Source organism: Ovis canadensis, chromosome 1, assembly GCF_042477335.2.
Source record: "Ovis canadensis isolate MfBH-ARS-UI-01 breed Bighorn chromosome 1, ARS-UI_OviCan_v2, whole genome shotgun sequence".
In the NCBI taxonomy this organism is placed as follows: Eukaryota; Metazoa; Chordata; class Mammalia; order Artiodactyla; family Bovidae; genus Ovis; species Ovis canadensis.
This window is the reverse complement of record NC_091245.1, coordinates 48393674-48420851: the sequence shown is the minus strand read 5'-3', so window position 1 is coordinate 48420851 and position 27178 is coordinate 48393674. Positions and strand designations below refer to the sequence as shown.

The 27178-nt window shown below is 38.4% G+C and overlaps 1 protein-coding gene across 1 annotated transcript in view; it reads left to right on the top strand.

Moving 5' to 3' along the window:
* NEGR1 (neuronal growth regulator 1) overlaps nucleotides 1–27178 on the top strand; it is a 1037860-nt gene that overhangs the window by 431106 nt on the left and 579576 nt on the right. Inside the window, exon 2 of the mRNA XM_069594684.1 lies at nucleotides 2796–3028. Within this exon, the coding sequence (XP_069450785.1) occupies nucleotides 2796–3028 (233 nt within the window). The remainder of the gene's footprint in view (nucleotides 1–2795; nucleotides 3029–27178) is intronic.

Genomic DNA, 27178 nt, shown 5'->3' with positions numbered 1-27178 from the left:
ACCGCAGCACACCAGGCTTCCCTGTCCATCACCAATTCACAGAATCCACCTAAACCCATGTCCATTGAGTCGGTGATGCCATCCAACCATCCCTTCCTCTTATAGTCTCTGTAAATATATAATAATTTTATATAAAATAGAAAGTCATGCCTGTTACTGTTCCCAATTTGTTAAATTCCATATATGGCAGTTTGAGGTGTTTAGGTTCTACCTCAGTAATCTGACACAGTTCTACAGAAATCCAAGGAGATAATACACCAGCTTTTTTACCATGAGTCTCATTAAAGGATCTTCCTCATACATGTTTTGAAAAATTTTGGATTGGAGTCAATAAAATTTATGTAATATAATTTTCTTAGCCAAGGAGACATAAAGGATCCTTTTTTTCATGTTTTTCTCAGTGAAGAAGTTAGAATTTATTCTTCTATGAATATCCCTGACATACCACAACAGAGGAGAGTGCTTATGCTAAGACTAAGAATCCTAACTCTGATCAGGTCTATGAAACCCCTAATATCTAAATACTAGTTACTTTTTGTAGTCTTCTTGATACCGCCACCCCAAATAAAGGTAAAACTGCTGCTGTCTCCAGGGAAAGGAAAATACCAGACGGAGTGTTCTAAATCAGACTTTCATGGTCAAAGGTCCATTAATAATTAATTTTCTGCTTCCTTTAGAATAGGACAGGTTAAGCAGTTGGTCACATTCAGTAAATAAGAAATTACTTGCAGTAATTTCTGCAACATTCTAATAATCTTCTCATATCTGAAATCTATTTTAAAAGCCTTTGATTTTCATTATGGTGAAAAGGACATTGAATGTGAAGATACAAGACTTGATTGCGAATTCAACTTTGCCACCCACTAACAACGTGGCTTGGGCAAGACATTTAACCCCAAAATTCTATTTATATTCTGTGATGAAATTGAGCATAGCAATCTATGTTGTTGTTAGGAACAACAATCTCCCAGTGTTGTTGTTAGGAACACCAAATATGATAAAGTTTGAAGGCCACAAATGCAAAGGTCACAGAATAAACACTTGGTGAACCTACATATTAAATGTAGATATTGGAATTATCATAATCCTAGTAGAGGTATTTCCATGTTGTACTCATACCAATACACATGTGATCTTATGAAATGGAAACTGTCCCCTGTAGCTTCTTTCAGCATATTATTAAGAATGACAATACACTATAATTATTTAATTATGTCATCAAAATGGGTTTTATTTTCTTCATTAAATACATCAGGAAAAGCTTTTCAATTAACAGTGACCTTTATGACTTCTACTAGTTTGCATTCTGTAGATCGTGAAGCTGACTGCAAATTAGATTCAGCAATGTATCTTGTTCCTTATTTTTTCACCCACTGATTAGTTTGATACACTTGACAGTAATCTACCGTGTTGCTTTCAACTTGCCATTTTGTACCAGTCTCAAAATGCTGCCTTCAATCCCCTAAGGTGTTCTGTAGAAATGCTGTCAAACTATTTCCTTGTATGTGTATTTTGATTCTGTAGCTGTGCTTTGTACTCATTTAAGGGAACCAGTCTTTAATTTGTATCACAGTGTTTTCAAGATAAAATTTAGAATTCCAGGCCTCAGCAAAATCACTGATACGTGACCACAGCCTTCTGTTTCAAATCTTGGCATGCCTGATGTCTGGTGGATGCAAAGCTATATTTTTGAATTTTGTTATAGAATTACAACTCTGAATAAATGACTTCAGATTTAGCCTTAAAATCTACTAATAATCATCATGCTTGCTATTATCACTTTACATCTAGTTTACCTTTTCAATTTTATCTCTCATCCCTCCTAGCCTATACTCCCGGCTTTCTACTTGCTTGAGCTGCTTGGCTCTCCTCTCTCACCTTTCCCTGGTACTGTCCACCTATTGCTCTTCTGTCTAGAACCCCACATCTTCCACTATTCATCTCCTTATCTTGGGCATTTTGTATACTCTAACAACCTTTCCATGTCAAGTACCCCTCTTTGGTTTCTCATGTGTCTTGCATCTGATTTAATAAAAGTATTCTTTCTGTGCTTTATTCATTGGTTGACTTAGTTAGATTGTCTTCCTTAGTAGACTGAAAGTTTTGGAGAGCAAAGGCAATGTCCCTTGAATAGTAGGTGCTCTGTAAGTATTGTTGGATAAAATAATGCTTTCTGGAAAATCTATTGATCAGTTTATTGAAAAGATGGCAAGAATATACTACTAAAAATATTATATTAGCTTTGCTACATTTAATTACAGCAGCAAAATTATTAGTAAAAAGCAGTTTATAGTTTTGGTGTACAGGTTTACTGCTCTGTAAATGCAGATAATTTAACCTTATATGTGGTACCATTTTGTGTTTTATGCATCTGGTACGTTATATACAGAATTTGATTAGGTTAAATCAGGCTAGCTAATGAACCTATTCTACTTATTATAATTTCAAAGAAAGAAATGTGTTTTGTGTTGAAATTGTTTTTTGAACGAATTTAACCTTATTTAAATTTACTTGTCCTCCAGACTGAATACAAGAAGATTTTTGACTGGCTTTGAATTAAAATACAGATACACACAGACACATGTAAAAAAACAAAACTAAACTGTGTGAAGGTATCGTTTCATATTTGCTTTGAGGATGAAAAATGTACCAGTGTGTTCATGTCTCCTGTGTTTATGTCTGATGTTTGCATTTGCGGCAGTGCCATAATTCAGCATATGGAAATACACTCAGAACAAAGATAATGTCTCTCATTTTCATTTTGATTAATAATGTCTATTTCTGGTAATTTGCAGGTGTTATTTGGAAGATGGAGCTTCAAAGGGTGCCTGGCTGAATCGGTCAAGTATTATTTTTGCGGGAGGTGATAAGTGGTCAGTGGATCCTCGAGTTTCAATTTCAACATTGAATAAAAGAGACTACAGCCTCCAGATACAGAATGTAGATGTGACAGATGATGGCCCGTACACGTGTTCTGTTCAGACTCAACATACACCAAGAACAATGCAGGTGCATCTAACTGTGCAAGGTACTCATTTCCATATCTGCTATACTGTGAAGGTCTATGCTTAGGAATGTTTGGTATTTGGATATAAGAATGACTGAGAGGTAACTGACAATGTTGAAAGATATGTTGTCACTGTTTTCAGGGATTTATGTTCTTAGATTCCATTAAGTATAATGGCTATTATAGGCATACAAATCCCTACTTACCGAGATAAAAAATTATCCATTAACACCACATTATGATTCTTTGGTATATGATTAATTTTGTTTCTTCCTATGAGTCACGCCTTCAATAAATTTTTGAGAATACATGATTGATACATTACAGTATTTTTTGATAACCTGTGATGGCTACATTAAACTATTAGAACTTTTTGCAATATGAATAGTAATTTTAAAAAAGTAATCCTCAAGCTTTCCAACACTTTGTCTCAATTCAGCTTCTTTTTACTTTGATTCAAGTTGCAAGGAAGAGAAGCACCCTTCTAGAATTACTTTAATTAAATATAGAGTAATTGGAAAAATATGGTTCACAATGTTTTATTTTTGATTTACATACAGTAGATCATAAATCATAGCTAACTTACAATATCCAAATATAAACAGAATCAGCAAATTATTTTCTTTAACTTGCATGCTAAAATGTAAGAGCATATTTACCCTCAACACATTACTTTTCGTGGAAAATGTAATTAAAATGCTAGTAAAATTAAAAATGTATATTTTTGCCCTTTTGCATTGTTTCCTTGTGCTATATAGATTAATCATGTACTGGATGCATAAAAATAGAATACTATGGAACTGAAAATGATATTGCAGTATTTCTAAGTAAAACTAATAACAAATTATATGATAATGTACTGCCGGTGAATGCCTGTTTTATTCGTATCAGGAAAGCTGAATGAGCAAGTTACTGGTATTATTTTTTAGTTTGCCCTTCAAAAATCAGCAGTAAGTATTTAAGTTATATGGTTTACATTCAGAAAAGATTGTTATTCAACAACTTTGCTATTTCATCTCATAAGGGTAAAAGTGGATTCAAGCACAGCTTCAGTTATTAGTAAATAGTTTAACTTTGTGATTATTAAATTTATTAAACAATTAGCTTTAACAAGAAAAGTATACCCTGAAGGGTAAGTCAGTGAATTTTCTCAGTGGTTTTTCTTATTACAGATCATTGAAGACTTTTTGGTGTTTTTTATTTAAAAGCATATGAGAAAATAATAAAATTTTCACCCAAGTCAATTTTTATCCAAAGATTATCCAGAGATTCCAGAGGGCAGTGGTTTTTCCAGTTTCAAAAAATGAGATGAAGTTACAAGTCAAAGGCACATTTCTTCAGTTATCCAAGCCTATTCCTGTTCAAAGTTTCTAGTCCAAACACTATAAGAAATAATTTATAATGTGAGGAAAAGTACACTTTGACAGTAATATTTGAATCACTTAAGATATAGACATTTTACTTCTTATATATTTAAATGATATATTTCTGAACACTGAAAATATCTCTCCTTCCTTTTCTTCATTTTCTCTTATTCCATATTAGGCCCACATTTTGCAACCAGACTATAAATATGTATGGTATGGTTGCAAAATTTATATATATATATATATATATATATATATATATATACACACACACACATGTATATGCCCTGCTAATGCAAATGCTCAATTTTCATATAATTTCTTCATAATTTTACATTACATATATTGTTCAGTAGTATTGAAACTGTTATATGCTTTACTCCAGCACTATCTTTTGCTGGCCATTGTAAACTTTTTGAACACCATTTTAGGAGGAGCATTTTCCAAATGCACTTACTATATTTTTATCACTATATTTGTTCCTCTAGAAAAATAAAATTAGTGTTACTGTTTTGACATATGTGGTTGGGTCAAATTAAAAGCTAATAATTTCACAGTATTTATGAAACTAATTACTTATTAAAAGTTGATTGACATGTGGGCAGTTTTCCAATTACATTAATAAAGTTCAAGGAACAAATTAATGGGCTTGTCAGTCAATTTCAAGAACTAAATAAATGTCACAAAAAGTCAAACCCCACTTAAGCTGCATTTCTTCACTGTAAACAGAAATAAACTGAGATGCACATCTTTTCAATCTCTAAATTTGTTAATTTGTCTGATACTCAGATGTATTTGGATAGTTTTAAAGTGTATGTTCTTTACCTAAATATTTGTCAGCCTTGGATGACCAAGATAAGGAAATGTTAACAAGTAAGAGAAGGCTATTTATTAATCACTGATGTCAAACACACAGTGGCTGGTAAAAACAAAGCTCATCTGTAATTGTTGAAGCTATGTACTCAAGGGAGCTAGTTTTTAAAAGTCATTTTAGAAAGGGGGTAATAAAAAGGATTTATGCTTCTGAACTCTGGTGTTGGAGAACTCTTGAGAGTCCCTTGGACTGCAAGGAGATCCAACCAGTCCATTCTGAAGGACATCAGCCCTGGGATTCCTTTGGAAGGAATGATGCTAAAGCTGAAACTCCAGTACTTTGGCCACCTCATGCAAAGAGTTGACTCATTGGAAAAGACTCTGATGCTGGGAGGGATTGGGGGCAGGAGGAGAAGGGGACAACAGAGGATGAGATGGCTGGATGGCATCACAGACTCGATGGACGTGAGTTTGGATGAACTCCGGGAGTTGGTGATAGACAGGGAGGCCTGGCGTGCTGTGATTCATGGAGTCGCAAAGAGTCAGACACGACTGAACGACTGAACTGAATAAAAAGGATATCTTGTCAATACAGACTGTGCATGGGATATTTGTTCGTATTGTTGGTTTCTCACAGATATTAATATCAATAAACGGAATAATGGGGGAGAAAAGACACTGGAGTAGGAGTTGGAAAACCTGCATTCTGAACCTATGATTACTCTTGAAAGACTCTCTAAAAGTTTTCTCATTCGAAGAAAGTGGACTCAAATCAGAAAATCGAGGTCAATTCTAATCAAAACCAAAAAGACAAATGACAGGGGAGAAAATCCACTGTGGTTATTTGCTTTTGATTTGAAAGGGAAATAGTTATTTAAGTGAAAAAAATGAAAAAAAATCATAACACTTGTATAACACTTGTATTGAGAACTATGCAAAGTGATTTTTAAATAGTAGCACCTTCTAATACTTATTCTACTAAGTATATTCTACTAAGTATAAGTCCCAAATAGGACTTCCCTAGTGGCTCAGATGGCAAAGAATCTGTCTGCAATGCAGGAGGCCCAGGTTCAATCCCTGGGTTGGAAAGATCCCCTGGAGAAGGTAATGGCAACCCACTCATGGATTCTTGCCTGGAGAATCCCATGGACAGAGGAACCTGCTGGGCTACAGTCAATGGGGTCACATAGAGTCAGACACGACTGAGTGACTAACACTTTACTTTAGTGCTTTAGTTATCTCCATGTTTTCTTTCACTAATTGAGCTGAACAATGTGTGTACTCATGGAATTTGAAGAATGTGGTATATTGGAGTTTTGCTTCATGGGGATGGAAATTGGCTGATAGATATAGTAAGAAAATAAATTTTTCATTGCCCATATTTAATGCTGTTAAATCAAGTTACCTATTTGTCCAGCATTTCAAACCATTTAGTATAGCATTTACTAAGAGCAGTCTTTATTATTCATGAGTGTAAGAATATATATGACTTGAATACTTATTATGAAGGGAGACCTCTATCATAATACTGTCATGATAAACATAAAATCTAAATGCTTCCTATTCAAATATAGAACACAGTGTTAGTTGCTCAATCATGTCCAACTCTTTGCCACTGCATGGACTGCAGCCTGCCTGATTTCTCTGTCCATGGAATTCTACAGGCAAAAATACAGCAATGGGTTGCCATGCCCTCCTCCAGGGGATCTTCTGATCCAGGGATCAAACACAAGTTCTTGCATTGTGGGTGGATTCATTACTTTCTGAGCCACCAGGAAAACCCATATAACACAATGGTTTCTACTACAGTCCACATCTAGAATCTAGGTTGTATACAGCACAAAATAAGACACCTAAAGATATTGTATAATAAGTAAATATATGTACAACAGTTGCAGCCAACACCCTGACTACTGCCTTGTGAAACTCTGAGCAGTTAAAACGTTCCAAGATAGAAATGGAAATAACAAATGTGTATTGTTTTAAGACACGCGTACATTCACACACACACAGCATATGGAACGTTTATCATTCAACTTGTGCCCTTTCAGGGAGATATACTCTAGGTTTTCTCTAGGCAGAGTAGAAGGAGTTTTGACCAGCACTCAAGCGTGTAAGCAAAATAATGTCTCACAGAACTGGAAAAGGTCAGTTTTAATTCCAGTCCTAAAGAAGGACAATGTCAAAGAATGTTCAAACTACTGTACAGTTGCATACATTTCACATGCTAGTAATGTTATGCTCAAAATCCTTCAAGCTCAGCTTCAGCAGTATGAGAACTGAAAATTTCAGATGTACAAGCTGGATTTAGAAAAGGCAGAGGAACCAGAGATCAAATTGTCAATCAGTATCTGTTGGATCATAGAAAAAGCAAGGGAATTCCAGAAAAAACAAAAATCTACTTCTTTGTCTACACTAAAGCCTTTGACTGTATGGATCACAAAAATCTATGGAAAAATTCATAAAGAAATGGGAATACCAGACCACCTTACCCATCCCCTGAGAAACCTGTATGCAGGTCAAGAAGCAGCACTTAGAACCAGACACAGAATAACTGACTGGTTCAAAATTGGGAAAGGAGTACAAGGCTGTATATTGTCACCCTGAATTTTTAATTTATATGCAGAGTAAATCATGTGAAATGCTTGGCTGGTTGAATCACAAGCTGGAATCAAGACTGAGTGGAGAAATATCACCTACTTCCTATATGCAGATGATACCATGCTAATGACAGAAAGTGAAGAGGAACTAAAGAGCCTCTTGATGGGGTGAAAGAGCAGAGTTAGAAAGTTGGATTAGAACACAATATTCAAAAAACTAAGATCATAGCATCCAGTCCCATCACTTTCTGGCAAATAGATGGGGAAACAATGGAAACAGTGACAGAGTTTATTTTCTTGTGCTCCAAAATCACTGTAGATGGTGACTGCAGCCATGAAATTGAAAGACATTTGCTTCTTGGAAGGAAAGCTATGACAAGCCTAGACAGCATATTAAAATATAGAGACATCACTTTGCCAATGAATGTCTATATAGTCAGAGCTATGATTTTTCTACTAGTCATGTACAGGTGTGAGAGTTGGACCATAAAAAAGCTGAGTGCCAAAGGATTAATGCTTTTGAATTGCAGTGCTGGAGAAGACTCTTGAGAATCCCTTGGACTGCAAGGAGATCAAATCAATCAATCCTAAAGAAATCAACCCTGAATATTCATTGGAAGGACCAGTGCTGAAGCTCCAATACTTTGGCCGCTTGACTTGAAGAACTGACTCACTGGAAGAGACCCTGATGCTTGGAAATATTGAAAGCAAAAGGAGAGGGGAGAGGCCGAGAATGAGATGGTTGAACAGTATCACGTACTCAGTGGTCATAAACTTCAGCAAACTCCAGAAGTGAGAGACAGGGAATCTTGGCGTGTTGCAGTCCATGGGGTCACAAAAAGTCAGACATGAGTTAGAGACTGAACAACAACATAGAGAGGAAAGATTAAGTTCTACCTGGAGCAGCAATGACTGATGACTAATTAAAACAGGGGTTATAAAAACTTCTCTCTCCTGTCCAGTTAGATAACTGATGGGCCATTTTGGCTCTAGAGCAGCTGGAGTCATTGAACAGCATCCACCGCAGCTCAACTTCTTGCTCTGTTCAGTCTTCCCTTTTCTTTCTTCTCCAGCAATTTATTACAAGAATACTGTCTAATATATATCCTAGTTGTAAATTCCATCCTCTTTCAACTCAAAGATCCTTAACTATGACCATGTTAGATCCTTGCCTCTAGCTTAGTCATTGTTTAAAGAAAATCTTTGTAATGTCAAAAGACAGCACATTCAAATATCATTTATTATTAGCATTCTATTTTACATTGGATTGGAATTAAAAATGGCTTATGGAAAGTATTTAGTACACCAAGGTGAATAGGATAAATCAGAAGCAAAAGATAAGGTAAGAAGAGTAGGATATAATCATATATGAGGTTTAATAATGAAATTTGTGCTGTGATTTCTTTATATATTTTGCTGCTGCTACTAAGTCGCTTCAGTCATGTCCGACTCTGTGCGACCCCACAGACAGCAGCCCACCAGGCTCCCCCATCCCTGGGATTCTCTAGGCAAGAATACTGGAGTGGGTTGCCATTTAGGACTTGGTAAAAATTTTAGTTCTAAGAATTTTAGCACTCAACACAGAAAGAGGAGCAAGATCAGTTAGAGTTCCTCTGATAAAATCCCAAACTGGTAACCATACACAAAGGGCAAGAAGAGACCTGAGAAAGAGGCAGACCAGTTCAGATTGAAACCAGTTGAGATTAGTAGGGGGCAGCTTTAAGAAACAAGGAAACTTACATATGAGGCTAGTCTTGAGTGATCATAAGATGAGTGGACCTCCATACCTACTTGGAAGAATCTTAATAGTTTATATTGAGCCCTCAAGAGAGTTCAGGCATGTTTTCAGCCCAGATGGTCCTAAAAACACATTGCTCTCTTAATGCTGAGTCCTTGAATTGGCTGCTAGTAGTGCAAACAGTCAGCAGAACTGACAAGGGAGAGGAAGAGGAGTCTTAGATTGCCTAAGTCCAGCTCAAGGGTCAGCCTGTTGTCATGCATGGTCTTTCCATAACCTCCTCCAATTGTCAACATGTGGAACATTATATCCCCATGACTTATTTATTTTAGAGCTGAAAATTTGTGCTTTTTAATCCCAGTCACTTGTTTTGCCTTTCTATTCCCAACCACCAATCTGTTCTCTGAATTTACAAGCTCACTCTTGGGGTTTTATTGTTTGTTTTTAGGGGGAAAATAATCTCCAAAAAATGACCTTAGTTTTTATATAGGATCTGTAGCTTTATTTCATTAATTTGTAACAGATAAATTTATAAGACCACCTTATATGTGATAATTATATATGTATATATGTATCATCTGCTTATGAGAAAATATTAATCATTTACTTTCTAAAATTATGTTATGAGTGGTATCAAATAATTGAGATCACAGTTACAGGGTTAGGTGTGTACATACTCATTCTCATTCCCTCTGTAAGGAATCACTACCTATTCTACCATAAATCACTTTTTTGCTTACCCCAATTCGTTCATGCATGTTCACTCATGTCTGACTCATTGTGACCTCATGGACTGTAGCCTGCCAGGCTCCTTTCTCCATAGGGTTGTCCCATGAACTGGAGTGAGTTGCCTTTTCCTCCTTCAGGGGATCTTCCCAACCATGGATCAAACCCATGAATTCTACATCTCTTGTACTGCAGATGAGATTTTTACCACTGAACCACCAGGGAATATGTTACCCTAATTCACATTACGGTAAACATCCTGTGGAAGGCAAACTGCACTGAATTAATGCAGACTAGTCAATACCTGAATACCAACCACTGGCTCAAAGTTCAGTTATAAAAAAATGATATAAATAAAGTTGTATTAGTTCTTACAGATTTTTCCCACAGTCATTTACTAGTAACAGTGGAGCCTTACCTGAACTCACCCCATTTTTCTACTTTATGTTGGTCTAAAATATACAGATTTTCATTTAGGAAGAAAATCATTTGTAAGCATTTTGGAGTTTATGCCCCGTTAGTTAATAGGCTTGTCATATTCCTAAGGGTTTTGTCCAGTGAAAATGTCAGGAGAGTGTGTAATTTCCTCAGTCTCTCTTGTCACAACAAAAATTTGGGTGTTAAAGCCTTCAGCATGTCGCTGTTCTCGGACAGACTGTGTCTCAGCTCTCGGACAGATCAGTGTTACAGCTCTCAGACAGATCAGTGTTACAGCTCCATGTTACAGCTCAGTTCTATTTAGAAAATAAAGGAAAATACATCCTTGAGGTGAGAGGGCATGCTGACCCAAAAGACACGAAAAGAAGAGAAAGAGCCCCAGCCTTTTGGCTCCTCCTTTATATGCTTTTTCTCCTCCCCCTGTGCCTGCCCTATGTAAATTGAGCTAGCCAGGGGTGCTGCTTGTTCTACCTGAGGTCCTCACTCTGGTCCTAGGACATTCCTTTGTTCTATTTTTGCAGGCTTTCCCCTTCCTTGTCTTTTAGCCACTGCCATTCTGTACTCCTTTTTCCTTTTCTAACTACCTAACAGAAACATTTACTGTTAATATGTTAATATATAAGGTAGTAATAGTAGTTACTGGTGGCGCTAGTGGTAAAAGAATGTCAATGCAGGAAACATAATGAGACTCTGGTTCCATCCCTGGGTTGGGAAGATTCCCTGAGGAGGGCATGGCAACCCACTCCAGTATTCTTGCCTGGAGAATCCCATGAACAGAGGAGCCTGAGGGGTTGCAGGCCCTGGGGTCCCAAAGAATCAGGCACAACTGAGGTGACTTGGCATGCCACACCATAACATATTAAGTAGTATTGATGTCCAGAAAGATAATGGTTTGGGGGTCTAAAGATTTTAGAAAAATATGCCTAATTTGTGAAACTGGGAAAAACAAATCTTTCAGGTATCATTTGTGATCTAGATTTCAGCAAAATTATTCACTCAAATGTACCTGCACAGAAAAGCTCAGGTCCACACATATTGACTTATATGAGCTAGACCTTTTTAAGCAGTAAAATCATGCATACAATTGTTAAATTCATGCACTTTTCAGGTAGACTATTTCATTTTTCTTTTCAGATATTTCAATCTGGCTAGAAATGCTATGCTTACCTGGCAGTGCATATCAGGCTGGCTTCCAGAAAATCATAACTTCACTTTTATTTGTGAGTGTATTGATTTAGAGTAGGTTATTGATGTAGCTACTAAGGTTCATAAGAAATAAGGTTCATTGAACTAATTTTTAGTGAAATTCTTATTTGAATATTGGTACTTCCGACTAAGGTCCTTCTAGTCAAGGCTATGGTTTTTCCAGTAGTCATGTATGGATGTGAGAGTTGGACTGTGAAGAAGGCTGAGTGCCAAAGAATTGATGCTTTTGAACTGTGGTGTTGGAGAAGACTCTTGAGAGTCCCTTAGACTGCAAGGAGATCCAACCAGTCCACTCTGAAGGAGATCAACCCTGGGATTTCTTTGGAAGGAATGATGCTAAAGCTGAAACTCCAGTACTTTGGCCACCTCATGCGAAGAATTGACTCATTGGAAAAGACTCTGATGCTGGGAGGGATTGGGGGCAGAAGGAGAAGGGACGACAGAGGATGAGATGGCTGGATGGCATCACTGACTTGATGGACGTGAGTCTGAGTGAACTCTGGGAGTTGGTGATGGACAGGGAGGCCTGGCGTGCTGCTATTCATGGGGCTGCAAAGAGTCGGACATGACTGAGTGACTGAGTGACTGAACTGAACTGAACTTCTTCCAGAATAAACATTTTTATCTCTTCTGAATATTCTTTTTCTTTTAAAGTCTTTAGAAAAAATTATTGGTCATGACTTTTCTGCAGTTAAGATAAAAACAGTAGCAGAAAGAGATGGTAGATTTCAATAAATAGTACTTTTCTTTGAAAAAAAAATTCTCTCTTTAAATGTAGTGGTCATATATTCCTAACCAGAAGTTAGTATATATATATATTTTTTGTTTAATATAAAATCTTGTATTAAAACCATATTATTGATCAAAATTGTGTAAAAACCCAAAATTCTACATGGAGGAAATGAATAATTTGATAATATTTTCTCATAAACATTCAATATGTTGTCATTAGTAAATGAGAGAGATGAGAAAGAGCAAAAAACATATTGATAGATATTTCATGCTGTTGACTGAACCATGCCTTTTTTCTATAGAAGGAATTTTATGAAAACTACTGCTAATTTTTGTGATTTGGTAACAGTAAGGGGAACAGTGTCAAAATTTAAATTAGCCACTTTGTTACTAATGAATTGTGCCAGCAAGGAAGGTTCTACTCTAGTACCTCTGATCTACTCGTGACTTGGATAATTTTTTGGGAGGGTGTAGAAGTGGGACAAGAAAAGCAAAGAGTTTTACAGTTTGCAGTCAGGGTTGTTGGGGAGCAATTCTGGCTTTGTCCTTCTCTTCTAAGCTTTACGTTTTAAATCATTTTGGCAAATATTAACTAGAAGGGTACCTGAGAATGGGGTGTTTAGAAGAGGAACAATATTTATCACTCATTTTAAATCTGAGTAAAGCGTATTTCCATTTTGGGTAATAAATAGTTCAAAATGCAATTTGAAACTGTTTTTAAAATAGATAACCCTTTAAGCAAGATTTGCTGCCCATTGAAAGTCCCTTCAGAGATTGATGGATAGTCATTCTGGTTCTTGAAGCACATAGTTTGATAAGCACCTCAAGTCTCAGACTGATCATATTTTTATTTTATTGGTATTAATTGTTTGGTTTTGTGTTATAATTCAGAACAGTTACATTTGTTGCCTATCTTGGTATCTTTAGTTTTCCCTAAAAAAAATAAACTGTGTAAATAATACATGTCAAATCCCAATGCAGTGTACACCATCAGTATGAAAATCTCTCTATAAATAAAAGATTACCAAGCTTTAGCTGGTCCACTTATTTTGAGAAACCCTGCAAATAAACTCTTAGTCTGGTGAAATAATTTGTGTTCTCCTAGGAAGTCATTTCAATAGGATTTGATCTATGAAATAAATTTACAGTTTTATTCTCCAAATTATGTGTATAGTCAAGAAATTACTACAAAGACAATTAGGGTTTTGCTGTATTTATTAACTAAATTCTGAATAAAATAGTGCTTGTAACCTTTATAACTGATAAAGATAAAAATTTAACAGAAGATAAATTTTGAATCTGCTAATGATATTGTTTGTCATATGATTTGTAGCAGAACAATAAGAATTAATTATGTTTAGTGTCAAAAGTTAAAGAGACACAATTAAGACTAATGTTAAAGTTCAATTTGCAGAATTCAAGTCACTCTGTGTCCTGATGCCTCTCTGACCTGCACCACAAGTCACTCTGTGTCCTGACCTGTACCACTTCCTTCCCATTCCTTCAGCAGTCCTTTAGTTACCTAGTAAGAGCAGAAGATAGACACAGGAAAGGTGGCTCATGTGTCTGAACTAAGCTGTCAGATGTTCTAACCCACATTAAGAAGTGCATGTGTGCTCAGTCGTGTCCAACTCTTTGCCACCCTAGGACTGTAACCTGCCAGGCTCCTCTCCAGCAATAATACTGGAGTGCGTTGGCATTTCTTCCTCCAGGGGATCTTCTCAACCCAGGGACTGAACCAGTATCTCCTGTGTCTCTTGCATTGCAGGCAGATTCTTTACTGCTGAGCTAACAAGGAAGCCAGTTTGCATATAGACCAATGGTTCTTAAACATTTTGCAGTCATTGACCCATTTTAAAATTTGCAGACTTGGTCTCTAGAAAAATTTTACATACCCTCTACATTTTATAGACTTCTTTATGTGAGCAAAATGCTCATGAAATCACTAAATTTATCCAAATAAGAACCTCAGTTACTCTTTGTGGATGAGGACTGGGTCTTAATCCCTTTTGACTCCCAAACATCCAGAACAGTTCCTGACAAATATTAGGGACTCAGCAGAAATGGATTGGTTGTATATGTGTATGTACTTCTTTCTCCCTGCCTTCAAGCTAATCACTTTGCTTAAGCTGTGATTTAATGTATTGATGCTATCTTTAGGGCATAACACCAAGAATGCTGACATAACAGGAAAAATTTTAAATTAAAAGGATTAGTTAGGCATTTATGACTTAGGTTGCTTATTTTTATTCTAGGTCATAGCATTCTTATCTGCTGCTAATCCCCATGTTTTCACAAATGCATAATAATGATTGCATGTTGCAGTAAAAATATTTAAATGGGATACCAGTATTTTACTATATATATATATATATATATACATACATATATATATATATATATATATGCAATGTTATTTTGAGAATACAAATACACTTTGTATGGGACAAAGTCACAACTAATATTGTAGGCAAGGGTTCCTAATGCTAAACAGAAGAGGCTATCATTTTAATGGGTTAAGAATACCACCATTAGAATTTCCTCTCAGACATTTCACTTATTTTCAGATTTTGATTTGAACAAGTGAATGTGAAGATGTGTTTTAAAACAGCACGTTGAAGATTTGAGGAAGAACTTTTTGTCAGTGCAGAGCTAACATGTGTATGTTCTTTCCCTAGGCTTAGGACCTTACCTTTTAAAGGTAGTCTATTTTAAAAAAGACATCTAGAATTAAGTCAGTTTAATTTTTTTTTTTTCAAATCCCTTGGGCAGTTCACTTTAGTTCAATACCTCCTAGGTACAAATAACTTTGCTAAAAATTTCACATGCATCCTTCTTTGTGAAGTGGAATAACGGTCCCCAAAGATGGCCATGACTCAAAGGAGAACTAACATTGCAAAGCAACTGACCTTAAAACAGGGACATTATTTTAGATTATCCAGATGGACCCAAGGATATCACATAAGTACTTAAATGAAAAGGGGAGCCAGAAGAAGAGAATCAAATGGAGATATGACTATGGAGGTAGGTCACAGTGATGGAATGTAAGAAATACTCAAGCCACCCTTTCTGGCTTTAAAGACAGAGGAAGGGAGTCATGAGCAAATAAATATGAGGACCCTCTGAGGCTGGAAGAGGAAAGGAAATGGATTGTCTATTAGAGACTCCAGAAAAAATCATAATTCTACCAACACCTCAGTTTTCACTAAGAAAGATTTATATTGGACATCTAACCTATAATTATGGGATAAATAAGTGTTGTTTTAAACCACTCTTTGTGGTAATTTGCTTTGGCAGCAAATAGGAAACTAATATACACACACTCAAAAATAGAAAATACTTTCATCGCTATTAGGAACAGGGTTTCCCAACCTTGGCACTGTTAACATTTTGGATCATATAATGAATGCATGTGTGTGGGGTAGAGAAAAGAAATTTTCTGTATATTGTGAGATATTTAGGAGCATCCCTGGCTGCCTGGCTGCTATGTATTGCATGTCTGTGTCCTGCCCAAATTCATATGCTGAACCCTAATGCCAACATTATGGCATTAAGAAATGGGGCTTTTGGAAGGTACTTAGGTCACAAGCATGAAGCCTTCAAAAATGGGATTAGTGTTTTTATGAAAGAAACCCTAAAGAAATCTCTCCCCCTTTCCACCATGTGAGGTTACAGTGAAGAGACAGTCATCTAGGAAGTGAGGTTTCATCAGACACCAAACCTGCCAATGTCATGCTTTTGGATGTTTAAGTCTATGAGAAACGATCATTTCCTGTTTGTAAGCCACTCTGTTTATGATATTTTCTGATGGCAGTCTGAATGGACCTATACACTGGCCTCAACACCTAAGACATAGTAGCATGCCCTAGTTGTGACACTCCGAAGTATCTCTAGATATTAACAGACATTTGCTGGAGTGAAAAATCACCCCAGGTTGAGAACCACTTGACTAGTAGAAAAGATGTATACAAATTTTAATTATCCACTGTGTGGCAGGTTGTCACAGGCTCCATGAAAGTATGGATCTTATATCCGACAGCCCTATTCTTAGTGATTACAATAAGGGCTGTCATATAAGTTATTACAAGTGATTACAATAAGGGCTGTCATGTAAGTTGAGCTAAAGTAAATATTTAATAAATGATAGAATGAATGAGTGAAGGCCCCTAAGAATACAAGTCAGCCAGTAACCAGACAATATTCTTCTCATGTTTTTCTCATTCAGTATTATTTAGGCTATATCTTCCCTTGAAACTAGTTAAAACCAATATTCTCCTAAGTAGTCTAGTGTGATTTATGCAGTGGATTGACCTCAGATGATGTTCAGCTCTGATGTTTACAAAATATATGAAGCTGGTTCCAAGTGTCACCATATTTTAAGACTCAATTTCATTTGCTGAGAAGTAAAAAATAATACCCAACTCTTTGGATGACTGGGGAAATTAAAACAAATTAGACATATAAGAAATTTCTTGGAGTATCTGACTCAAGTAAATGTTCAAAAGACTTTACCTTCTTTTTCCAGTGAGCTAAAAATGTACAGATAGATTCTGTCCTCTTTTTTTTTCCTTTTGATTGGGATATAATTGAGATTGTTCTCATTAATTTCAAGTGACTTTTATTTAAGAATTAGACAATGAAGTTATTCTGTAAAACATTAGTAAAATTAATTACTCTTCCTTCCTGTGAATAAAATCTATGTGAAAACATATAATAAATTTATACCAATGCAGGGTTTTGGGTTACAGTAATTAGAAAAAACAATGTGTATTAAGAAAAAAAATAAATACTACCTAATATGAAAGGGAAGATAACGGTAAGAGTCATTTTTACCTATTTGGTCTCAGAGCTATTCTTTGTAACTCTTTTGCTATGTTTTGTATCATGGGATTGGCTGACCAACCCTGCATCCATGGGTATGTTTCCAAGCTTCTTTGTTTTCTGGCAGGATTCATCCAGTGGAAGACACTGGCAAGAAATGAGACAGAAGAAAGGGAGAAGGCAGGCTATTTTTGCTGTCTCATTGTCCCATGCCCTTCTCCTTGACTCCAGCTCATGCCAGGTAGTCCTCTGCTGTGGATCTAGCTCCTGATGAACAGTCCCCACCTCCAGGATCTGGTAATGATACCTGCTTACAAGCAGGGATATCAGTGGCTTCTTGTTACAAGTCTCTGAATTGCTCATCTTCATATGCTTTGTCTTTTTAGTCCTTCACTACTTGTGTAAACAATTCCCTGTATTAAACCCCCCTTATGTGAAAGACATATTGGTTCCTATTTTCCCAACTGGATCCTGACTGATACAAATCTTTTTCCTAAGATGTCAAGTGTTTCTACTTGTAAGTACTCTCAAGAAATATGTTTTAAGCTCTATCATCTATATGGGTAACCATTTTATACAATAATAATTAACCTCTTTACATTCTTGAAAATATATATATTATTAATATAAACCCAGACACATGTTTATATCATTCCTGAGCATAAAAAGCAAATTTAAAAATAAATTTTAGAATTAATTACACATATATTGCAAGGAAACTAATTGTCAGAAAGGAAGATAAATTAGGAAGGAAAATATAAAAGTATGCATAAATATTAAATGCAGGTATTTATGTGAGCCTTGGGCTTCTCTTTATTAGCTTTTTGGGTGCAATTATGACTAACATTTCATTTGTATCCTTAATGAATACTAGAGCTACAAATACACAATGGCATGAACAGAAATGGCAATCTTTTATTATTCTCGCAGACTGAAAATTTAAGAAAAATAACCTAAAGAGAGGCTATAAAGCTGTGGTAGTATATTTACCCTGGGATCTATGAATTGTCCAGCAATATTCCAGGCCTTAATCTTTACAGCTTCATCTGTGCCTTGTGGGAAAACTAATGAAAAGCAATTTGGGACTATTCTCTGGTAAACCAGTTACCTGACTTTGGACACTAAGTCTAATACCACCTGAAAGTGAAAGTGAAATCGCTCAGTCGTGTCCGACTCTTTGCGACCCATGGACTGTAGCCCACCAAGCTCCTCCATCCGTGGGATTCTCCAGGCAAGAATACTGGAGTGAGTTGCCATTAAGGCCCATAAATAACAAAAGATTATTGTTAAGCAAGGAAAATCAGATACCTAGAAGTAAGGAATTTAGCAATCTTTTATGTATGGGACTGTGAAGAAAGCTGAACACTGAAAAATTGATGTGTTTGAACTGTGATGTTGGAGAAGACTCTTGAGAGTCCCTTGGACTGCAAGGAGATCCAACCAGTCCATCCTAAAGGAGATCAGTCCTGGGTGTTCATTGGAAGGACTGATGTTGAAGCTGACACTCCAATACTTTGGCCACCTCACGTGAAGAGTTGACTCATTGGAAAAGACTGTGATGCTGGGAGGGATTGGGGGTAGGAGGAGAAGGGGACAACAGAGGATGAGATGGCTGGATGGCATCACCAACTCGATGGACATGAGTTTGGGTAAACTCCGGAAGTTGGTGATGGACTGGGAGGCCTAGCGTGCTGTGATTCGTGGGGTCGCAAAGAGTTGGACAGGACTGAGTGACTAAACTGAAGTGAACTATGTATGGGAAGATGCAAGTGTCTGGGCTCACTGACTCATTCCTTTCATATGCATCTCATCTATCTGGGCCAAATCTTACTTCCTGATTATTCACATCCTTAATTCCTTGAGGAGTGGTGGATGTGGTGGATGGCTGCATGCTGTGCTTTTTCTCATCCTCCCAGTTCCTCAGGAGCTTACCTGAGGAGCTCTTATCACAAATGACTACTGGCTGCTGGATAGCCATTATTATTCTTCCTGCGCTCAGAAATTTACATTTGAAAGGCTAGAATTCCTGACGACTGTGACATCCTTGTTTACCAAAAAGGATAAGAAATATTCCATTTCACAGTACAAATGAAAGAAGTAGTCTTCTTCCTGTGAAGAGTCACAGCCAACTTTAGAAATGAGGCAGCTGGTCGGGAGAGGGGCTTGAGAAGTGAGTACAAGGCAAGAAATAATGGTCACCTATAGGAAACTACTTGGAAGTTACCCTTAGTATGCCCAGTAAATCATTTGGAGCTAAAGGAGAGCAGCTTCAAGACCCAACAAGCGCTGAAGAAGCAGTTAGAAGTACAATATCACATAGTCTTGTTCCATCAAGTGGAGTGAGGGTAGGGGGATGGGCAGTTTGAAACCAGAACCAGCTCCTCAGATTAGGGGCATGGCTTCATTAGAACATTGCCAAAAGACATCATTTAGAAGTGCTGCTGACAAAGAAATGTTCAAATGTGCAGCTCCTGAGAGATCAAGATGCAGTTGGAAGTCATCTGAACATGTAAGGAGCAATGGGACTCTTGGGGAGCAGCTGTAGGAGGCTGTAATTGATGTGCTCTGCTGCTGACTGGAGCCATTCATTGCTGAGAGGAGCAGCTGCCTGGAGTTTAAACAGAGAGCCCTGGGGAGCCAGGGCTGGGAGTTTTCTTGGATTAAGAAGCTGTTATAGGAAGTAGCTGTTATGAGTGTCATCATAGGGAAACGTTAGAGTAATCCACCCAGCTCCACCATCTTGGTGGTTGGCAAAGGTGGAAACAGTCTTCCATAGATAAAGAAATGGTGAAAGATTGAAGAGATTGACAAAGTCAGTTTGAGGTTTTTAAATAGCAAATTTCTCCAAACTCTGCCACAGGCTTCCTTGGCTGATGTGGTGTGACTATTTGTTGTCTTTTGCTTGTTTATCGAGGTATATTTTTACCCTAAAGAGTAGCGATTAGACTGGCCAAAACAAGGTGATAAAATTGTAAATCAAGGGATTCTTTAACCTTAGAATACATGAGAGTGTGTGTGGAATTTGGTGGGGTTTTTTTTCTAAATATATTTTTCCCATAGGAAGAATAACTATCATTTTTATCCTGTTCTCAAAGTTCCTGACACTAAAATAGGTTACAATTGTTTTGCTTTAATAAGCCAGAAAAGACAACCAGTGGAGAACTTGATAACAGCTATCAATAACTTAACCACAAAAAAAGCACTGTTGTTTAGCTGATAAATTTATGCAATCATCATTGCATTACTATAAACATTTCCCATTGAAATGTGTGGGATAATATAGCTAGGTGCATTAATGACTGGATTATCTTTTTGGATCAATATAAGCTCAGTAAAATGAGAGAAATAGAAGCAGAATAACAGATTTTTAATTTTTCTATTTGAATGGAACAAAATTTTAGTGTAAGGTCCTGAAAAAGAAAATTCAGTTGGAAAACTGTTGTGATGGTCCACACCTATATGAGATTGTGAGAACTAGTGTGGTTACCATGGAAATGGAAGAAGGGTGTGTAGAAGTAGAGATGTTTGCCTTATAGATGTGAGCGTCTTAATTTATAAATGTTAATATAAATAGTAATATTTTTGTTTTGTTGCAATCTTATAATGTTGCTGATTTCTGTCAAAATCACTCCATCTAGAAAAATTCCATGTGGATTGAGTCACATGTTTGTCAGTTACCTTGGGTTTAATAGATACTTCATTGCTGTGGGTTTTAATCAATAATCTTGACCTTCATGCCTGTTATACAATCTGTTCTGAGCAAACAATGAAATGAAGTGAAGTGAGTCAAGCTTTGAGTATATTAGTGAATTGGGGTTTGAGTGATCAAGAATGAAATATCAGAATTACAACACAAAGGAGAAAATGAATTTTTTTAGGTTTGACATACTATGCTTTCTGTTATAAAAAGAGCATTTTAATGGAACAGCTATATGTGGTTTTCAAAGTAACATAAATCTACCCTTGAAGTGCCTGACCTCCTAAAGAGTCCTGGAAATAGTTACTCTAACTCTGCTCTGGACGAATAAAAATTGCTCTCAAAGGTATTTATTTAGCTAATGAAGACACCTTGCAGAGCATTTGAACAATTATTTGAAGGCAGAAAACATTCCACGGCACATCCATCTCTCATGGAGAGTTGTCGGTTTTGCATGCCTTGGAGTGCTTTTCCCATCTCCAAAGGAGACACTGCCCCACTTTCTGAGACTTGGCATGTGGTTGGGATTACTGTGAGGCTTTTGAGCTTGCAGTTCACACAGCCCACTTGTCTTTGACAGTATGATATGTTCCTCTTTTAACTTTGCCGTACTCAGCAGTGAGGTCTCCCTTAAAGGCAGCCTAACTGAATCTGTGCTTTCTGAAGTGTGGTTTGTTATCCACTTTGGCTGCTGCCAAAATATGATATGACTTTTTGCATTTGCATGTGGCTGAAAAAATTGTTGTGGCCTCATCAAGATCAAAAGGAGGGTGTGCATGAATGCCTGGAACTTTTGAATTCACAGAAATTTTTTGGAACATACTTCAGGCTTAAGATATGAAATTAATTAAATGGAAGAGCTATATATCTCAGAAGTAAAATGATCTCCAATTTTGTCCCTTCAAAATAAGTAAAGGAGCCAGACTTCTGACCCATCACCTTCTGAAAGAATGAGAGTTATTTGTTAATACTTGTTATTAAAATGTTATATTACTGCTCAAAGAAAACTGAATATACCAGTTTGATTTCATGTGCTTCATAATTTTTCAGTTCTCTCCTTGTCTGACTGCAGTACTTAATATTCCATCTCATCACCATAAAGTGATATTTATGTGTAGCCATAGGACACAAGTGTGGTGCTGTGCACTTTGCCGAGAGTAGCCATAGTCCTATCTGACTACTACATAAAACCAAGAACATTGGCACAGAAAGAGCTATAGAGGGCATATGCATATACATGAAACACCAAGAAGAAAATATTATACCTACCTGCAACTGTCTCTGTTTTCTGGACTGCTCTTGTCAATCAAATAATCAAAACATTGCCCATCATCTATGTCCTCATGAAACCCTTTTGATTGAGTCCAAAGTAAACACATTGCATGTGACTGAATAAAACCCTAGACCTATCACTTGGAATCAGTTCAGTTCAGTTGTTCAGTCATGTCCAGCTCTTTGTGATCCCATGAACTGCAGCACACCAGGCTTTCCTGTCCATCACCCACTCCCAGAGCCTGCTGAAAACTCATGTTCATTGAGTGGGTGATTCCATCCAACCATCTCTTCCTCTGTCATACCCTTCTCCTCCCACCTTCAATCTTTCCCAGGATCAGGGTGTTTTCCAGTGAGTCAGTTCTTTGCATCAGGTGGCCAAAGTATTGGAGCCTCAGCTTCAGCATCAGTCCTTCTGTCAGGGGATTGTGTAATTTCCTCAGTTCTATCTCATCACAACAAAAATTTGAAGCGATGGCCGTTAAAACCCTCGGCGGGTCACAACTCGTGTCTCAGCTCTTGGACAGATCTGTGTTACAGATCTCAGACAGATCAGTGTTACAGCTCCGTGTTGCAGCTCAGTTTATTTAGAAAATAAAGGAAAATACATCCTCAAGGTGTGAGGGCATGCCGACCCAAAAGACTCAAAAAGACGAGAGAGCCCTGGCCCATTGGCTTCTCTTTTTATATGTTTTTTTTCCTCCCCCCGGACCTGCCCTATGTAAAGTGGGCTAGCCACGGGTGCTGTTCTACCTGAGGTCCTCACTCTGGTCCTTGGACCTTCCTTTGTCCTATTTTCGTGGGCTTTTTCCTTCCTTGTCTTTTAGCCACTGCCATTCTGGACTCCTTTTTCCTATTCTAACTACCTAATATTACCTCCACAAGAGATGGGAAGTCCAATTCTTTGGAGATAGGAGCGTCAAGGTCTTTCTGGCTACTTTCTGCTGAACTGGGACTGCGAGGAGCATTGGGCCTTCCCCTCTTGCTAGTTTCAGGCCTTAGAGTCCTTATGGTGGTGTCCATCTGATGGTGAGTGATATTTTCCGTGGTCAGCTGTAGTTTTATATATCCTTGTTGAACTGGCACTGTTTGCTGTAGCTTGTTGACCTGGACAGAAACAAAACAGATTATACAATTGATAATACATGGAGCAACCATAAGCAGCATCAATATGGTGTAACAATGACTAGTGGGGGCATTAGCTAACTCCAAATTCCCATCACCAGGATGGCTCAAGTCCTTCCTTGTTCAGGGGTCAGAAGGTCTATCTCCTGTCTATTTTGGAGTACAACCCCTGCCAAGTTGTGTTGGCTCTGCCAAGTTGTGTTGGCTGAAAAATCTTATCCCCAGAAACTAGATTTTGGGAGTGTTCATTAGATTAGCACTCATGTGTAGTTCTGAAAAGGTATCTGAGACCTCCCAGACCCTCACAGGTGTATTGAGTGTCCTCTTCTGTCTTCTTCCATGGCTTGACTCATGAGTAGTGAATCCAGGAGTCATGTCCTGATACCTTGACTGCTGTGGGGGTAGAAAGTATCACAGGGTAGAGGCCCTTCCATGTGGGCTGGAGTTGAGCCTTTGGGGACCCATCTTTCTAGACTTTAATTAGGACTTGAGTCTCTGGAGCTTATAATGGTGACTCCTGAGAATCTTTTGGGTCCTGGTTGACACTCCACAAGTGTATATCCTGTTGGAATTGCCCAGTGGCCATGGTATAAGACTGGAGGGTCTGAGCTTTTGGATCTAGGAAGAGGTCATTGACATAAACAAAAGGTCTCCCGTATAGCATCTCATAAGGACTAAGACCAACCTGCCTTACTTGCAATACAGGTGCAGAGGAGAGCTATTGGTAAAGCCTCCTTCCATTCCAGGGAGTTCTCCTGGATTATCTTTTTTATCACTGATTTTAAGAATTGGTTGGCTCTTTCTACTTTTCCTGAAGACTGAGGCCTGCAGGCACAATGGAGATAATAAGTAATGTCCAATGCTTTAGAGACCCCCTTGGGTGACTTTAGAAGTAAATGGTGTCCCATTGTCACTTTGTAATGACCTGGGCAGACCAAGTCTTAGAATGATTTCATGGAGCAGTTTTTTTTTTTAAACTACGCTTCTCAGTCTGGGTGAGAAAGCCTTCAGTCCATCCTGTGAATGTATCTATCATGACTAATTGGTATTTATACCCTTGAGAAACTGGCATCTGGGTGAAGTCTATCTGCCAGCCCTCTCCTAGGTAAGTCCCACATCATTGGACAGGCTGGGCCAACTGAGGTCTTTGAGGTCCTTGGGGTTTGTTTAACTGGCAAGTGGGACAAGAGGAGACCATTTGCCTTATAGTCATTTGGAGACCTATTCCTCTAAAGGACCTTTCTAGTAATCTTTGGAGGGCCTTTTTCCCTAAATGAGTGGTGGCATGTCAGGAGTTAACGACTTCCGTTGAAGGTTCCCAGGCAGAAAAAGGGATCCCTCCTTTTGGAACCACCCCATATGATCTTGAAAGCCCTCACTCTTAGCTCTAAGAGTCTCACCTTCTTAGAGCTTCTGGCAAATTAGTCTGTGGAACTCAGGTGGCAACCCCTACTAGGTCATTGTTCTGTAATGCTGCTCTCTTAGCTGCCTTATTGGCTGCTTGGTTCCCTCATGCCACTTCCATGCTCCCTTTTCTGTGTCCTTTACAGTGGGAGACTGAAACCTCAGCAGGCAGATGGACTGCCTCCAAGAGTCTAAGGATTTGATCACCGTTTGACTGGGGACCCTTGAGTGGTCAAGTGGCCCCTTTCTTTCCAAACAGCCGCATGTGTATGTAGCACCAGAAAGGCATACTTGGAGTCAGTGTAAATGGCTACTCTTTTTTCTTTTCCCAGCTATAAATCTCAAGACAGTACTATGAACTCAGCTAATTGGGTTTAGCCTGCAAAGGTTTAGCCTCTGTGATCTCAAAATTGGAGACTACTACATATCTGGCTCTTCTTTTTCCATCCAAGACAAAGCTGCTTCCATCAGTGTACCAGATTTCTTCAGGATTGGTCAGAGGATCTTCTGACAATCCCTTTCAGGGTTTTTGTCCAGTGGTCCAAGTTTTCTAGGCAAGAGTGAAAGGGGAGAGAGCCTTTGGGCATAGGCATGAGGGTTGCTGGTAAAAGTAGTTTGCCCCCCAAAGAGAGTTTTAAAGCATCTTCAATCAGGATTGCAATAGATGCAAGATTTCAAAGGCATGGATAAATTTCTCCCCAGTAGGAGAGTAGGACACTCAGGGACCAACAAAAACTGCTGGGAAAATATTTGTCCATCCCAGCAACAAAGAAGTGCCCTGGGGAACCTTTTAGTAGTTTTTTTTTTTTTTTTTTTCCTGTAGCACCCAAATGGTACAGGTTTGGGAGGAGAAGGCTCTGGAGTAGGAGGTCAGGACAGAGTAGGTAGCCCCTGTGTCAACCAAGAAATTCTTGGACCTACCTGCCACATCTAGTTGTACCCTTGGCTCCAGCCCCATGATGGTTATCTGTGACAGGCGGGCTGACTGGAGTGGGCTGCTTCAGTCCTGTTAAACCATCATGAGGGAAGGCTTGGCGCTTGACCTTGAGGCTCTTGGGTTCCCAGGGTAGAGTGCTGCCTGATGTCCCAGTTGATGGCATTTATAGCAAGCCATTTTAGGAGACTTGCCATGGTTCAGACACTCTTTGGCCTGATGCCCCACTTGTCTACAGTTTAGGCATTTGCCCCGTGCCTTGTCCTTCAAGGACTCGGGTTTGCTATAAGGCTTCCCTGGAGGGCCGGCTAGCATCTGGGCATGCCCTGTCTCTTCCCTTTTCTCCCTCTGCTGGGCCTTGGCCTCCTTGTCCTGTTCTCTGTTGTAAAAGGTTTTGGTGGCTGTCTGAACCATCTCTTCTAAAGAGGGAGCAGGGTCCTGCTGCTATAGCTGTTGTAATTTTATCCTGATGTCTGATGCATGTTGGGATAAGAATTTGTCCTTTAAAATCACCTGTCTCTCTCGTAAGAGTCTAAGTCCAGATTGGTAAATTTTGGGGGGGCTTCTTTTAACCTTTCCAGAAAGACAGCAGGATTCTCGTTGGGTTCCTGAGTTATTGCTGAGACTGGGCACAGACTCACAAGTAATAGGCTTCCTTCTATTTCCATGGGTGGACTTCCTTAGGGGTGAGTCTTTCTGAAGCTTATCCTACCCAGTACTGTTGCAACCTGAGAGCCAGGTATCCCCAGGTCAGGGTGCAGATCCCCAGGCAGGCTGAGGCATGACAGCCTCCTAGACATTGAATCCCTGGGCAGGTCAAGGCAGGTTGGCCTCCCAAGAATTGTGTCCCTGGGCAAGTCAAGGTGTGATGACCTCCTGGGACCCCTGGACTGGTGGATCTCCAAGCAGGTTGAGGTGTGACAAACTTTCAAGGACCAAATCCCTAGGGGGATCCTGGGGGCAGGGTCCTGGTTGTAAGAGTTAGTAATTGGCTTAAGAAAAAATTGATAAGAGGCAAAAAACCAGATGTTCCATAAGAGTGGAGTGGAGATTTGATCTGGGGTATGTTTGTAACTTTAGGAGAAGGGTGGTAAGGGTTTGGGCCCAAACAGCCTGCAGTGCTAACTCCCAAAGGGCAAACATAATCCCTGGAAGCCCAATTGCCTTTGAAGGGATGCCAAGAGCTAGACTTCTAGTAGACATTGTGTGCCTGTCTCCCACCCTAGCAGGTTCACTGAGAGATGTTGATGTTGTGCATATTGTAGGAAACATGGAAGATGAAGGCCTGAATATCTAGA